General features: G+C 38.9%; 1 protein-coding gene across 5 annotated transcripts in view; it reads left to right on the top strand.

Moving 5' to 3' along the window:
* INPP4B (inositol polyphosphate-4-phosphatase type II B) overlaps positions 1-14003 on the top strand; it is a 616104-nt gene that overhangs the window by 333873 nt on the left and 268228 nt on the right. For all 5 annotated transcript variants that reach the window (XR_013960877.1, XM_080673789.1, XM_080673787.1 and 2 more), the window contains 2 exons: positions 4993-5111; positions 7270-7386. Coding sequence is in view for 4 of the 5 variants with exons in the window: in XM_080673789.1 (XP_080529915.1) it covers positions 4993-5111; positions 7270-7386 (236 nt within the window). In the remaining variant the exon portion in view is untranslated. The remainder of the gene's footprint in view (positions 1-4992; positions 5112-7269; positions 7387-14003) is intronic.

The raw sequence follows: 14003 nt of genomic DNA, 5'->3' as shown, positions 1-14003 counted from the left end.
AGCAGGAACTTCGTTAGATGCCACTAACACTGAATGGCAAGAAGAGAGATGAAATGGAGTGAAGCAAGAAAAATGAGCTGACTTCACAGAAGACTGAGTTCTTAAGGGGAAAGAGATGGTTGCTCGGTGTCAAAGGGAACTCAAGCTGGCCTGGCATGTCACAGCACTGCTGTTGTGCAAGCCTGTGGCAGGTACCTATTATTCGTGCATTCCACATCCAGGCAGGTCTTAGGACTCCTAGGATTTGGCCAGTGCTGCTGTATTCAAAGGCACCTGAAAGAACACATGTACCCTACTTCAAATTGATTATTGCTGGGACTGAGCTCTTGGCATGATTTAGAAATGATGGCTGAATGAAACAAACTGCTTATTTATAAAAACAGTGTTTTTATGTTGTCAGAATAGTAACTCTAGATGAACCTGAAAGACCCTGCCCTTTAACTTCTGGACTCTCAAATATTTGAATTACTGGGCAAAAGATGATCTGGGCTCTCTTCCTAAGAATTCAGGGAGTAGCTTTAAGCATCCAGAACAGAGGTTAGCACTCCTGGCTTTTTGACCAAATTTAGTCACAGATGTATTTTGTGTGGCTCTGACAGTTTTAGCTCTTATAGTGACTAGGATTTCAAGCTTTGGACAAATCCTCAAACCAAGCCACAATGGGCTTTCATTCCTTCAGGCAGTGATTTTGAGTAGATAGTGGTCCCCTCTTCTCTCGCAGCCTATGCTTTCCGCTTTCCAGTTGGCTCAATGCCTGGCCCTTCCCTGAGATATTGAAGCTCCATTTGTTTTTATCATTGTACATCTACTGAGGATTCCCTTCTAGGAGAGTGGGAACCTCCTGGCTCCTGTACAGGTCTGAGCTAGAGACACCTATAGGCATCTCACAGTCACTAACAATAGAAAGTGAACGCTCACATTGCTAGTAATTATAGCAGTTAACAGGAAAAAAGTCTCCTATAGCGTTTTTATTTTTCCTAAAGAAATGTTTCAAATTATACTTTTAAAAAATTACTAATTACTTCTATTTTGTTATTTTTCCCCTTTTCAGTAAAGAAAAAAAAAAAGTCAATTCAGTGGACACAAGCACATTCAAATCCCAACCTGTCAACATCTTGTGTATTTTCACTTGTCTGGGCTCTGAGAATACTTTTAAAGCCAATTTTTAAAATATATTTTATTGATTTTTTACAGAGAGGAAGGGAGAAGGAGAGAGAGAAAAATCGATGAGAGAGAAACATCAACCAGCTGCCTCCTACACACCTCCTACTGGGGATGTGCCCGCAACCAAGGTACATGCCCTTGACCGGAATCGAACCCAGGGCCCTTCAGTCCGCAGGCCGACGCTCTATCCACTGAGCCAAACCGGTCAGGGCTCTGAGAATACTTTTAAATAGCTCAGTCCAAAACAAAGCCAGTGAAAAGGCCTAAAGAAAAGTAAAAAAGTACTGATGAAAAATCGATTGCATTGATTCATCACTACCCATTTGATTAAGAAATTCTTAAATAAACGAAACAGAACAGCGGAAGCAGGCCATTTTTGCGGGTCACTCTGAGAGCAGAATTTTGGTTGGGTTATGGGCAGTGGTAAGTATGGCTGGCAGACCAATAGAACATTGTTTTCTTTCTGAAACAGATTTTTCAGGCTTCTTATTGGCTACTGCGTAATTCCTGTGGTTAGATTTTACTGTGCCCCAGTGAGTTATCTCTTCGTGAAGCAATGCAGTTGCTCAACACTTATCACCCCTCACCTCTCAATACATATAGTTTTAGTATATGTATACTAGTAGATCCATGGTGGGTGTGGGTTTCACTTTATGAAATGTAATGACTCATGTAATGGGTTTGATATTTACAAAGAAATATTGGGCCTAGTGATAGCTTTTATGGGGCTGTCTGAATATGAATGAGTCAATAAAAAACTATTTTGCAGTATAACACAACAATAAATATTGGTAAATGTTGGTATTAATACTAATAAATATTAGTATAATAATATTAGTGGACTTTATTTTGCATGGAAAAGGAAATCCATTCATAAGAAGGGTATAATTTCTTCCTCACCTCCACCCTGAGAAATAGACATTTGAGGAAACTGAGTGTTTAAGAGTTTGGGACTTAGTGGCACATAACTAGGAAACAAGGAATCTGGGATACAGCTCAGGAATTCTGACCCATCTGAGGGTTCTTGCATGACATCTTGCTGCACACGCATTAGGGAACAGTAAATTCTTTGGGCTGTTGAGAAGAAAAGAGATATGTGTACCCGAAGATTATGACTTGAGTTGTTGTTTTCTATACTTGTTTTTAGTTATCCTAATAGATAAAGAGCCAGGGTCTGTAATGTCCAAAACGACTGAACGGACGACAGAGCGCCAGGCTGCGCATGCAGCAGGCTTGGGTGGGCAGGGACTGGCGAGCAGGCTGAACTGCTGACCTCTCGGTCCCTCCTGGGTCATGGGCACTGTGGTGACCCAGTACTGACTGCTGCTGCCAAGGCGGGTGCGATGTGATTGGTCGGGGGTCCCCGCCATCGCCCCATGATCATCCTGCAGAGGGAGGCCCAGGCCACTGGTTGGGGGGCTCCGTGATCACCCCAAAGAGGGAGGCCTAAGCTACCCGGCCAGCAACAGTGGGCGGGGCTTCCCTCTGTGGGGCGATCAATCACGATCAATCTCCTGGATTATGAGAGGGTGCAGGCTGGGCTGAAGGACCACCCCCACTCCCACACTGAGTACACGAATTTCGTGCACTGGGCCTCTAGTAGAATATAAAGAAACACAAAGTGCCATTATTGCTTTTACTTCATCAGTATTGGGGGATCTGAAAATTTGTTTGGACAGAACATTGCAGTTGAGTGGAGCTTTTCTCTGTTTTTATTAGTAGTGAGTCTGAGAACTTCTCTGATAAAATGGAGAACAGCTGCTCACTTCTGGGAAATAACCACAGCCCACACTCACGCCTGATAAGAAATCACCAAAGTAGTAACTTACTTTGAGCAAAAGTGTCATAGGTAGCGACAAGGCTAGGAGCAGAAAGAGTGTGAGATGCATGTGTTTGAAACAAATTGACCCCAGCTTTAAAATCCAAGGACAGATATATGTTGGAGAGAGAGAGAGAGAGCTATATGTTGTGAGCAGAAAAGAGAGTGATAAATTAAACACATTCATAAGGCAGGTGGAGGAAATGATCAAAATAACCACCAAAGAACAGTAAAGTCTAAATCTAACTTTTTTTCCCCTTCCGGCGATATGTTGACATTGTTGAAAAACCTCCCATCAGTACTTTATAAAACTGTGGATCTCTTGGGTTGGGCAATAAAGAATCCTGGTAATGGGCCTTCCAAAGAGCAGTGCTGTTGTGTGGGAGAGGAATGCAGGATGTCAGGAAAGGAAAGGAAGCTAACAGTCCATGATGTAAGCAAGTGATGAGAGCCTGGTAATGTAAACGTGAGCATGTAATATTTCCACGCTACTCGTTCTTCACATGCAAAACTGAAGTAATTCAAAGCACCGTTTTGAGGAATAAAGAGATCAATACCAAAATGCCTCAAAAATAGTGAGGGTTAAATGAACTGCAGCTATTGTTCTTTCCACACGCGCTTCCCTAACCGAGAGCATGGTTTAAATAAGGAAAATGATGACAAAATACCGTACAGGAGTAAAGAGATCTCCAAGTCTGGCAGGAAGGAGTTAAGTGAAACCTGCCCAGCATGGCTAAGCTGGGGTACCTAGAGGAAAACCTGGCCCGTTTTCTTCCAAAGCTCCTGCTACTCCCATTCTGCAGTTACAAAATGAGGTGATCTGTAAGCCATTGAAAGGTGATAATGACCTTTGCTTTCAAGTTTCAGAGTTAAGCCTTAGTTCCTTTGTTCCAGTAGTTTAAATACACCCATCACTCCTCTTCCTGTGCTGGTTGGAGGCATGGGGTAAGCATGCTACAGAGCCCAGCGCCCCCCCGCCCTCCCCCCCCCCCCCCCCCCCGCCTCCCCATGAACCCAGGACCAGGGCTGCTTTTCCATTTCCCCATCACTGCTCCAGCCTGCATCTCGCCATCACCTGAGCCTAACTTGAGCCCCTTCTGGTGAGGAAACTGCATCATACTTCAAGATGCAAGTGTGTAGTAAAGTTACTGTTTTAAAGCCGAGGGAGGAAACAGAGTGAGAGAAGATGTTGGGCTTGCTGCAAAGGAATCCTTTCATTTTTCTTGATCAAATTATAGGAGTGATATGTGGGAGGAGAAAATATTCCAGTAAATATGGTATAGCGATGAGAGTCTGTAATATGAACCTGGTGTCTCAAAGGAAAGTTCTTACATTTGTGGCCCCTGGGCAGAAATTTAACCCATCTTTACTCCACATTTCTCCCTCCCAGACTTGGCTGGAATCCCAGACAGAGGGCGGTGTTTTTTCTTTCTTTCTTTTTTTTTTTTTAACCCCTCCTCTGCCTTTCTCTTGTGGCTTGTGCTGCTGTCAGGCTAGCCTCTCCGCCCAGTCTCTGCCCCTGGGCAGGACTCTAGGAGGCTAGCTAGCTCTAGGCAATAGCTAGGTAAGGAGCAAGTGTGCCTTCCAACCTTTGAACTAATCCAGCCAGTGTCAATACCAGACAGCTAGCTTCCTGGATAGCGCCTGACGCCTGACTCCCTTTACTTGGTCTAAGAGTGTGAATTAAAGCCCGGGTGTTAATGACTAAAGTCACTCAAGTCCCTGAGCTGTGTGTGCAGTCACACAGCGGAGCTGGGATCCCAGGGCAGAGACTTGCAAGAGCTGCAAATGTGGTCAGTGGAAATGAACTCTCAGTTGAGCTCCGCAGCACGTGACTTCCTATTTCTGTAAGGTACTTCCAAGGGACTTCCTCTGTAAAATCAGCCAAGTCCCCGGAGGGAGATTTCATTCAGTGCCGCAGCTAAGTTTTTACTTCCAACTCGGGACAGAAGTTTTCCCTGAGACATGGTGTCAGTTTCTTTTCTTTCTCTTTGCCCTGCCTCTGCCAGCTTGCAAGGATCTGGTGGCTCCTGTCCGTGATCGGAAGCTGAATACCCTAGTGCAGATCTCTGTAATCCACCCCTCCGAGCAGGGGCTGACAAGATACTCCAGCACGGAAATTGTGGAGGTGAGCATGCTGTGCGCCTGCATTCCTCGCCTGCATTCCTCTCTCCTTCTCTCTCTCTCTCTCTGTCTGGATTTGAGCAAGCAGCTGAAATCGGTTAGCTCATGGGCTATAGCTGTGCTGTGTTACTATCCCCTGTTATTTAGGAAAGCATGCTTGAGGTCATTCAGCATGCATGGTAACTTCCCAGAATAAACAAATGAGGGAAGAATTTGCATTTTTAATAGAAGATCTTATTTTTATTTAGTAAATAGAAAGAAAATCTCCCACTTTGAATCTTCCAAAAGAGTGTCATATATATAGTGTTATATATGTAAATTTAAATGAAATGAAAGTACTCAGAGAAATTTTAAACCTGTTAAATTTTTCCCCTTTTTATTTTTCCTGTATTCCTCAGTCTGTCTGTGGAAACTATATTCTCAGCTGTTTGTGACTGTCTTTTGAAAGGATAATATTTTTCAAAGAAAGATCCATAATGATTTTTAAAAACTGTAATGTTTCTAGGCAAAAGGTGTAAATATTACTCATCAGATGAGAGACTTCCTATTTACATTTATTGTTACTAATATAACATTCAATATGTGTTGATAGGAAACTTGTTATTGTGTTGGATCAGACTCAAACGAGGAAGTGTTTCCTTTTTGATTATTTTGTTCTTATCACACATATTTTACAACATTGGTGGATGAGAGAGAACTTATTAGACCATCTGGGACTGAAGAAAGTGCGTTTTGAACTCCTTCAGCTTTGCCTGTCTTTCTTGGACTAGTGAGCCCTGACTGTTTAGAATGAGTTTCTCTGTAAGAAGCGACCTCAGGCCCGGCTGGTTCAGTGCTGACCTGCAAGTCTTGATGCAGTTGGTGGAATAAATGATTCAGACTGAACTCCTTTCCTTTCTCTAATGGCAATGACCCAGGGCCTGCACACAGCTCTGAGTCTGCCCTGTGGAAACTTTGGTTTCCAATATGCTGGTATAATTTGTGGTGAATACTGTAATTGAACAAACAAAATATAACCTATTCATTTAAAGAAAACTTGACTGAAATTGTAAAATGGTTCATTTATGTGAAAAAATTTCAAGTATTACTTCAACTTCATTATTTTTAAAATATTGCCAAAATATAAAAAAAAATTCTTTATTTTGACATACTTCAGATTCTTATATTTGATTCTATAGTTGTTTGGGGCTGTTTTATTCACTTCCTGTTCTAAAGTGTCTGAAACAAGTGAGGAACAAAAGTAGTATTTACTGAATAAAAAGAAGAAAGAATGAATGAATAAATGAATTACTTGGGCTTTCAGAAACTTTTATAGACAATTGGTTTGCAAAACTCTAGCAAACATCTCAATAATATTCAGCAATACAGGGTGGGGCGAAAAGTAGGCTTACAGTTGTGATTATACAAAACATAGTTTATTCTTGTATTATTATTTATTAATTACTTTCCATATTAACAACTGTGAACCTATGTTTGCGCCACCTTGTATAGATATTTAAATGTAGACATAAAATTTAATGTTGGATATCAGCTCTCTAAATATAAGTTCTGAGACACTGAGATATCCTGAGCACTGTATCCTGAGCTAGAAATTTCATAGCTCAAATCCATCACATTTATTTTCTGTCATTAGTTTTCTAGTCTGAGGAAAACACCCCCAGCAGAACATCTAAAATCAAATGGGCATTATCAGAGCATGGCTTTCCATCGCATCATTTCAGAAAGGAAATAAATGGACAGCATACACTTCCCAAATGGTTATTCATGAGAAAATTGCTTCATCTTAATTTGATCAGTCAATATCTTAGCTTATATGCATAAATTACAGGTTATATACATTGACTGTATTCTAAATGGACTGAACAGCTGACACCAAAGAAGGGTTCTGCATACAATGAAAATAGCATTGGTTTTCAAACTATTAGCAGCTCTGACAAGGAGACAGGGCCATTTACTATCAACAGCTATATTAGTTCTTTGGGGCCTTGGGCCATATTGTTGCCTCTGAGCATTATTTGGTAATTCAGATCTTTCTTCATAGAACTATTTCCTAGAAAAACAAGCACCCATACACACTTTCTGCATTCTCATGTGTCACTGCGTGCTGCCCAACTGCAGTTGCTGCCTTGTTGAATTAAAGTTGTCTGCCTGTGCTGTTACAGGGAACAAGAGACCCACTGTTTTTGACGGGTGTCACTTTCCCATCTGAGTATCCCATCTATGAGGAGACCAAAATAAAACTCACAGTCTATGATGTCAAGGATAAGTCTCATGATACCGTAAGTACTTGTACTGCTTTCTTTCTTTGGGTAAAGGGAGTTGTGCTTTTCCAAACTATTAGTGGTTTTTTTTTTTGGTTTTTTTTTTTTTTTTTTTTTTTTTTTTTTTTGTGTGTGTGTGTGTGTGTGTGTGTGTAGTTTTTCTTTTTTAATGTAATTGGCATTTTTCAAAGATGGTTTTTGTATTGTGTTGATGCTTCTCTGATGTTTATAGTTTGCTAGGATTTTTTTTTTTTCAAAATTCATTTGGCTTAACACCAAATTGTTAATTGGGTAAGAGCAAAAGCTTCCAGACCAGATTTTTCTCTTTTTCAGAAAGGCTGGCTGGATCTCTTGGTTGATAATTTTGTTGTTGTTTTAAGAAGTTGCTGAAGGTGTAATACTGTGGGTAAAATGCAAGTGGAAGAAATGAAATAATGGCTTAAAACTGTCTTGGTATTGTAATTACTTTAAAACGGATTGACAAAGTGTTCTACTTTTGCAATTTATTCTTTTACATAATGTATAGAGAGACATTCTCTCTGTATTTCCTGAAGTTATTCCTGGCACCAAAGCAAACAGAAGGTAATGCAAGTACTAGACAGAAGCTTTAATTGTCCTCTTTCCATGAAAGTCATATAAAGTCCCAATGATTATTTTGTCCTAGATTCATCAAGTCTTCCTACCGGGTCTGACTTTTCCTCCACTTGAACCAGACCTCCTGGGTAGACAGTGAAGTACCCAGGCAATATTTCTAGAGGCCTTTCTTAAAATTTCTGGACTGGAGAGAATATTATTGGGTAGGCTTGATTGATAAGGGGGAAATTTAAAAAATGAGCCTTTTCCTTTAAGTCTCTCCTTTTAGCATACATTTTAGTCTGGTTTCAAGGTGGGGGTCTTGATGGTCAACAGTGAAGCACAAACCAGGAGACACTTTGAAAGCAGGTGGGCCAGTAGGTTTCAGGGGATTCTGGATGAAGTCCAGGGATGCTGCTAGACCTGGGGAACCACACAGCACCTGGTCCAGGGGAACTTAACTTTAAACTCTGCCTTCACTTAGGCATTTCTGTCTTGCTCCTGACTCTTTTCTTTCCATTCTTTACCATAAAATATATAGCATAGATGGATGGTGGGGGTATTTAATGGAGAAAAAATTCTACACTGAAGCAATTTCTACTCATCTTAGTCCCAGAAAAGTTCATTTCTTTAAAGTTGCAGCATAAATGTTCAATTAAATACACAGCATGTATGTGGAATAGAAATAGTTGTGGTGGCCTGGTACGTCTATTATGAAGGCTGACCGTCTGGCTCTTGTTATGTTTACCAGCTTTGTGATGCTGGGAGAGTTCATTCTCAGTGCCTTTGTTTCTTCATTTATAATATTTACCTTGTGGGGTTGTTGTAAGGGTTAAATAAGTTTATATAGACAAATTATTTAGAAGACTGTTACAGATTAATAAGTTTAAATTGCTGCTTGTGTTGTTGTTATTGTTCTGGCTGCTGCTTCACAATCCCTCATAAATAGTAAAACTCAAATAAGGGGATATTAACTAAAATCTGTTTTTAATAGTATTTTTTCTTAAGTGGCATTATATTATTTCTGACTTCCTTAAAGAAGAGGGGAAAGACAAAAATACTTTGCAACACAAAATTGGGGTTAAAACTGGCAACTAAAAATGTTTTCTTCGGCATTTTATTTTTTTCTTTCTATTTTTCTTGATTTTTGAGGCCACCTGTGGAAAAGGAATGGACTGATCTAGACCAGGTTTGATAGACTATGCACAAGGCCATGTGCAGATCAATGGCTGTCCCTTTTTTTATTTTTTGCCTTCTGCCAGAGAACAGAAAAATGAAGGGATTGGGAAAGAATCATAAAGTTGGGAAGGAGAGAGAGATGGTTCAAATGTGTGGTGGGAAGAGGTGATATAACTGTGCAGAGGAGTAATAAGCAGAGAAATGATCAGGATGAGAGGGAAAGCGAAGCAGTAACCATGGGTTTTATGTTCTTCCAAGCACATGATCAGATTCAATCTTCCCTACAGACCCAAGGCATAGACAGGATTGAGGATATGGAAGGGACAGAGGTATAGAAATGCTCTGCTACAGGAATTAAAATGTTGCCCCTAAACTCTTGGGCTTGATAAGTTTTCAGAAATATCAGCGTTACAAATATTAAACACCTAAGGTGTTCCTATCTCCTTCAACCTCCCTCATTTACAGTGTGCAGTATGTTACTGCTTTAGGGATAAATAATTAGCTTACTCATTAATTATGCTTTGTATTGCCTTCTATTTCTGGAAACCAATTCTTTAGGGTCTTTTAGAGACTTTCTTCCTTGATCAGAAGTATTAACACATAAGAGTAGTGGATGAACTGGAATCCCTGCTGTGAAATAAGACTTGTGAAACTTGAACATGCTTGAGAAATGCAACCAGCTTTCACTTACCAAGTGCTGTTAATTAAGGCATAGCCTCTTCCTTAAAATAACTAACAATTAGCTCTGGTGATGGAAGTGTAAATAGGAACACAGTTCATTAATTTGCTAATAGTCCCCGTGGACATAGACTTTTCATCCTGGCCCTTTTCTTTCATTTCTGAAGTTTTTCTTTGAGGTGGGAATGGGGTGGGGAAGGAGGAGGCAGGAAGTGTGTTTAAAGTACAGTTTATGATTATGAACACTTAATAACCTAAGTATTTTAAGATCATAATACTTTTAAGGCTTAAGAAGTGAGATTATGCATAGTTATGTGTTTGGGGAAATTAATGAATTGTGTGCATGTATTTAAAGGTAGCTTTAATATTTGCTCCTAGTAACTATTGATCATATTAGGCTAACCCAGGGCAATAAAGTCTGTTTATTTGCTGAGTTCTAGTTAGTTGAGTCCGATGATTAAGTTGCTTATCTTTTCCTACTGAGCTTATGATTATTTGGAGTTAAGCAATCCAATAAATTTGTTACTTTGCCATTTCATATTCTTTTACAGAAGTATTAATTTATCTTCTTAAAGAGAAATGATAAGTTGTCATTTGTGCCTTCAATACAGCCATTATCAAACTAGTTGTTGTTCTTGTACTCCTCTACACAATTGGACCTGAGATTGATTATTTTACTAAGGTTAGTAGAAATGCAATTAATCATTGTAACAAATGAGAAGGGTCTAACTGTTGAATCAGAATGGCTATTGTTTCCTCCTACTCCATCTTTCAGCCTTCCCATTCATTGCAGTATGGGGAGGAGCAGTATGGGGGTGATAAGGTCATTATGAGAATTAGAGTGGCTTATTATTTTCCTCACCATGAGGAAATTATCTGTTTTCTAACAATGGGCTAATCAAACATCCAGCTATTTGATGGGGACTTTAAAGCTTGACATTAGAGCCCAGTGATAGAATATGAGAGCCCCAGTTCTCATGGTGAAGTCGCTGCCTTCTGGATATATGCTGGTTGTATGCTCTATTTTAAAGCTCCTGGAAACTGAAAAAGCACAGACAGGAGTGTTTTCAGCACATCATTTACAGTGCTCAGCCCTAGGGACTCAAGTGGGTTTTTCATAAGTTACAGAAAAAATCTCAGAGGAAGAAGAGGTTCTTAGAGGAAAAGAACATCACCATCAAAGTTTGTCTCTTTTCCCCTTCTTGCCATGCAGTGATATTTTGGAAGGTAGTGAACAGGGCTCTTACAACACCCAGGTTAGCACAGCCATCGATCTGCAAAGCATGATTAGGTTACAGAATTGTTTTGCCCATGGTAGAGATTGGAATTTCTCATGTATTCTGCAGGAGTGCACATTGCTCCATTTCTTTTGCTGTGGGGGTAAATCTATCTCCAACTTGTTAGGTCAGTGGTTGGCAAACTGCGGCTCATGAGCCACATGCGGCTCTTTGGCCCCTTGAGTGTGGCTCTTCCACAAAATACCACGGCCTGGGCGAGTCTATTTTGAAGAATTGGCATTAGAAGAAGTTTAAGTTTAAAAAATTTGGCTCTCAAAAGAAATTTCAATGGTTGTACTGTTGATATTTGGCTCTGTTGACTAATGAGTTTGCCGACCACTGTGTTAGGTGTTCAGCTTAAAGGACAGATTTCCATGTCCAGTAGACATGGAACATTTCTCAGGGGAGGATATATGTTCTAAGACATTTTTTAATACCATTTACTAGCACCCTCACCCCCCCAAAAAAAATCTGGTCATTCAGAAAATGTGCACTCATCAAGATTGGATATAAATTTATTGCATTGTGTGTTCTATGCCCAAAGTAATTCTAGTACAATTCTCTACACAGAAGCATCCAGTTCACTTTTATGGAAAATAAAATCACTTACATTTAGTATCCTTTGACTTGGCTTCATTTTCTACCTTGACTTCTTACAACTTTAAGACTGCTGAGATGCAGATTCTGTGAGCTGGCCTCCTTCTCTATCTAGAAGATATGATGCATTGGGTAAGGAAAGTGAAATTCAGATTACCAATTAATAGGTACATACAAAGCACTCTGTTTAATATGTTATGTGTACTTTCTTTTTTAGTCTCCATAAAAATTCTTTGAGGGAAGTATCATGTTGCCCTTTAAAGTGAAGAAATTGGGATTCTAAAAACTTAAGTAGGCAAGTCAAAGACCTTTATTTTTTCCAGGCTATGCTGTGATACATATATTGTTTATAGGATTTTCCCCATTTTCATTTCAACTGACACTTTTAAAGCATTCTTGATTTATAGCTTAAAAACTGATTAAGTGAAAAAAAAATCAGTGTTCATCTATAGGAAAAACTGATGTCCAAAATTCTGAAGCACTGTTATTAAGCATGTAACTAATTGCTGATATCTGAATAAATTTCATAATGAAGTGGACAACTACTGTTCATGAAAAAATAGCTATTGTCACCTGTTATAAAATGGCTCAGTTTAGGTCTTAAACTTTTGTTTTTGCGCCCCCTGACCTTGTTTCTTCCTTTTTTTTTATGTGTACTTCGTGGTCCCCTCAACCTATTCATTCACTCAGCCTTTGCCTGTTGGAGTGCTCCTGTCCGTGTGGTGATCCAGTCTGCAAGGGGAGTTACGATTTCATTTAGAAGTGGATCAGGCTTCTTAAACATTGCTGCCCTTCTTAAATAATTTCACTTTGAGAACAAAGTGACAAGTAGTTGACAAGTAGTATATATTTACTGAGAGCATATTTGTATTTTATTGAGGTATAATTTACATATGCTAAAACAGACAGATCTTAGGCAAGGTCTAGAACATTGCCATCATTACAGAAAGTTCCCTTGTAACTCTTCTCAGTCAATTGGCACCCCACACACCCAGGGGCAACCACTTTCTCATAAATACCAACGTAGATTTGTTTTGCTTGTTGAATTGTATGTGAATGGAATCATACTATGTGCTTTCTTGCATCTGGTGTCTTCTGCTCAACATGATACGTTATGTTTGAGATACATTCATGTTGCTGAGTGACTCAGTAGTGTGCTTTAAAAAATTTTTTTTTTAATTTCTGTACTGTATTTGGTTGTAGTGATATAGCACAGTAATATCATTCTCTTTCTTATAGACATTTAATTGCTTCCAGTTTTTGACAACAATGAATAAAGTGTTGATGAACATTTGAGTACAAGCATTTGTGTGGATATTTTATTTTATTTTGGAGGTAAACATTGAAGAGTTATAATTGATAGGTTATAGAGCAAATGCATGTTTAACTTTTCTAGAAACTGTCAAACTGTTCTTCATAGTTATTGTATGACTTTATTCTCCAGTTACTCCACCAACAATGATATTGTCAGTCTTTTTTATTTAGTATTCTAGTCGGTGTAAAGTGGTGTCTCATCATGGTCTCAATTTGCATTTTCATCAGAACTGATTATGTTGAGCACCTTTTTTTGTGCTTTTGGCTATTCATCTATCTTTTTTAAATGAAGTTTCTGTTCAAGTCTTTTGTTTATTTTTTTAAAGTTTTTTTAATTGTTGATTTCTAAGAATTTATATATGTGGATATAAGTGCTTTTGCTGAATATATGTTTTACTAGTTGTTTTTAGTTTTAGCCTTGCCTTATAATTTCCTTAATGATATATTTTATTGATCAGAAATGTTTAATTATAATTAATCCAGTTTATAGATTTTTTTTTCATTCATACTTAGTGCTTTTTGTGCCCTAAGAAATCTTTCTACCTTTGGCCATAAGAATATCTCCAATGTTTTTCTTCAAAATATTTTGTAGTTCTAACATTTATAATTAGATATAAGATCCATCTCAAATTAGTTTTTGTGATAGGAATGAAGTAGGGATCAAAGTTATTTTTTCCTAGGTAGATAATTAGTTATTATAACACTACTTGTTAAAAATACTTTGGCCTCTGCCCTGGCCGGTTTGGCTCAGTGGATAAAGTGTTAGCCTGTGGACTGAAAGTTCCCAGGTTCAATGCCCGGGTTGCCGGCACGATCCCCAGTAGGGGACATGCAGGAGGCTGCGATCAATGATTATCATCATTGATGTTTCTATCTCTCTCTTCCTTCTCTGAAATAAATAAAAATATTTAAAAAATACTTTTGCCCCCACTGAATTTAATTGCTGCCTTGATCGGAAAATCAATTGTCTACTGATACATGTAGGTCTGTTTCTGGATGTTCTGTTCTGTCCCATTA

Source organism: Plecotus auritus, assembly GCF_963455305.1.
Source record: "Plecotus auritus genome assembly, chromosome: 6".
NCBI classification, from domain to species: domain Eukaryota; kingdom Metazoa; phylum Chordata; class Mammalia; order Chiroptera; family Vespertilionidae; genus Plecotus; species Plecotus auritus.
Note: the sequence above shows the minus strand (reverse complement) of the source record. Positions and strands in the feature narration are given on the sequence as shown.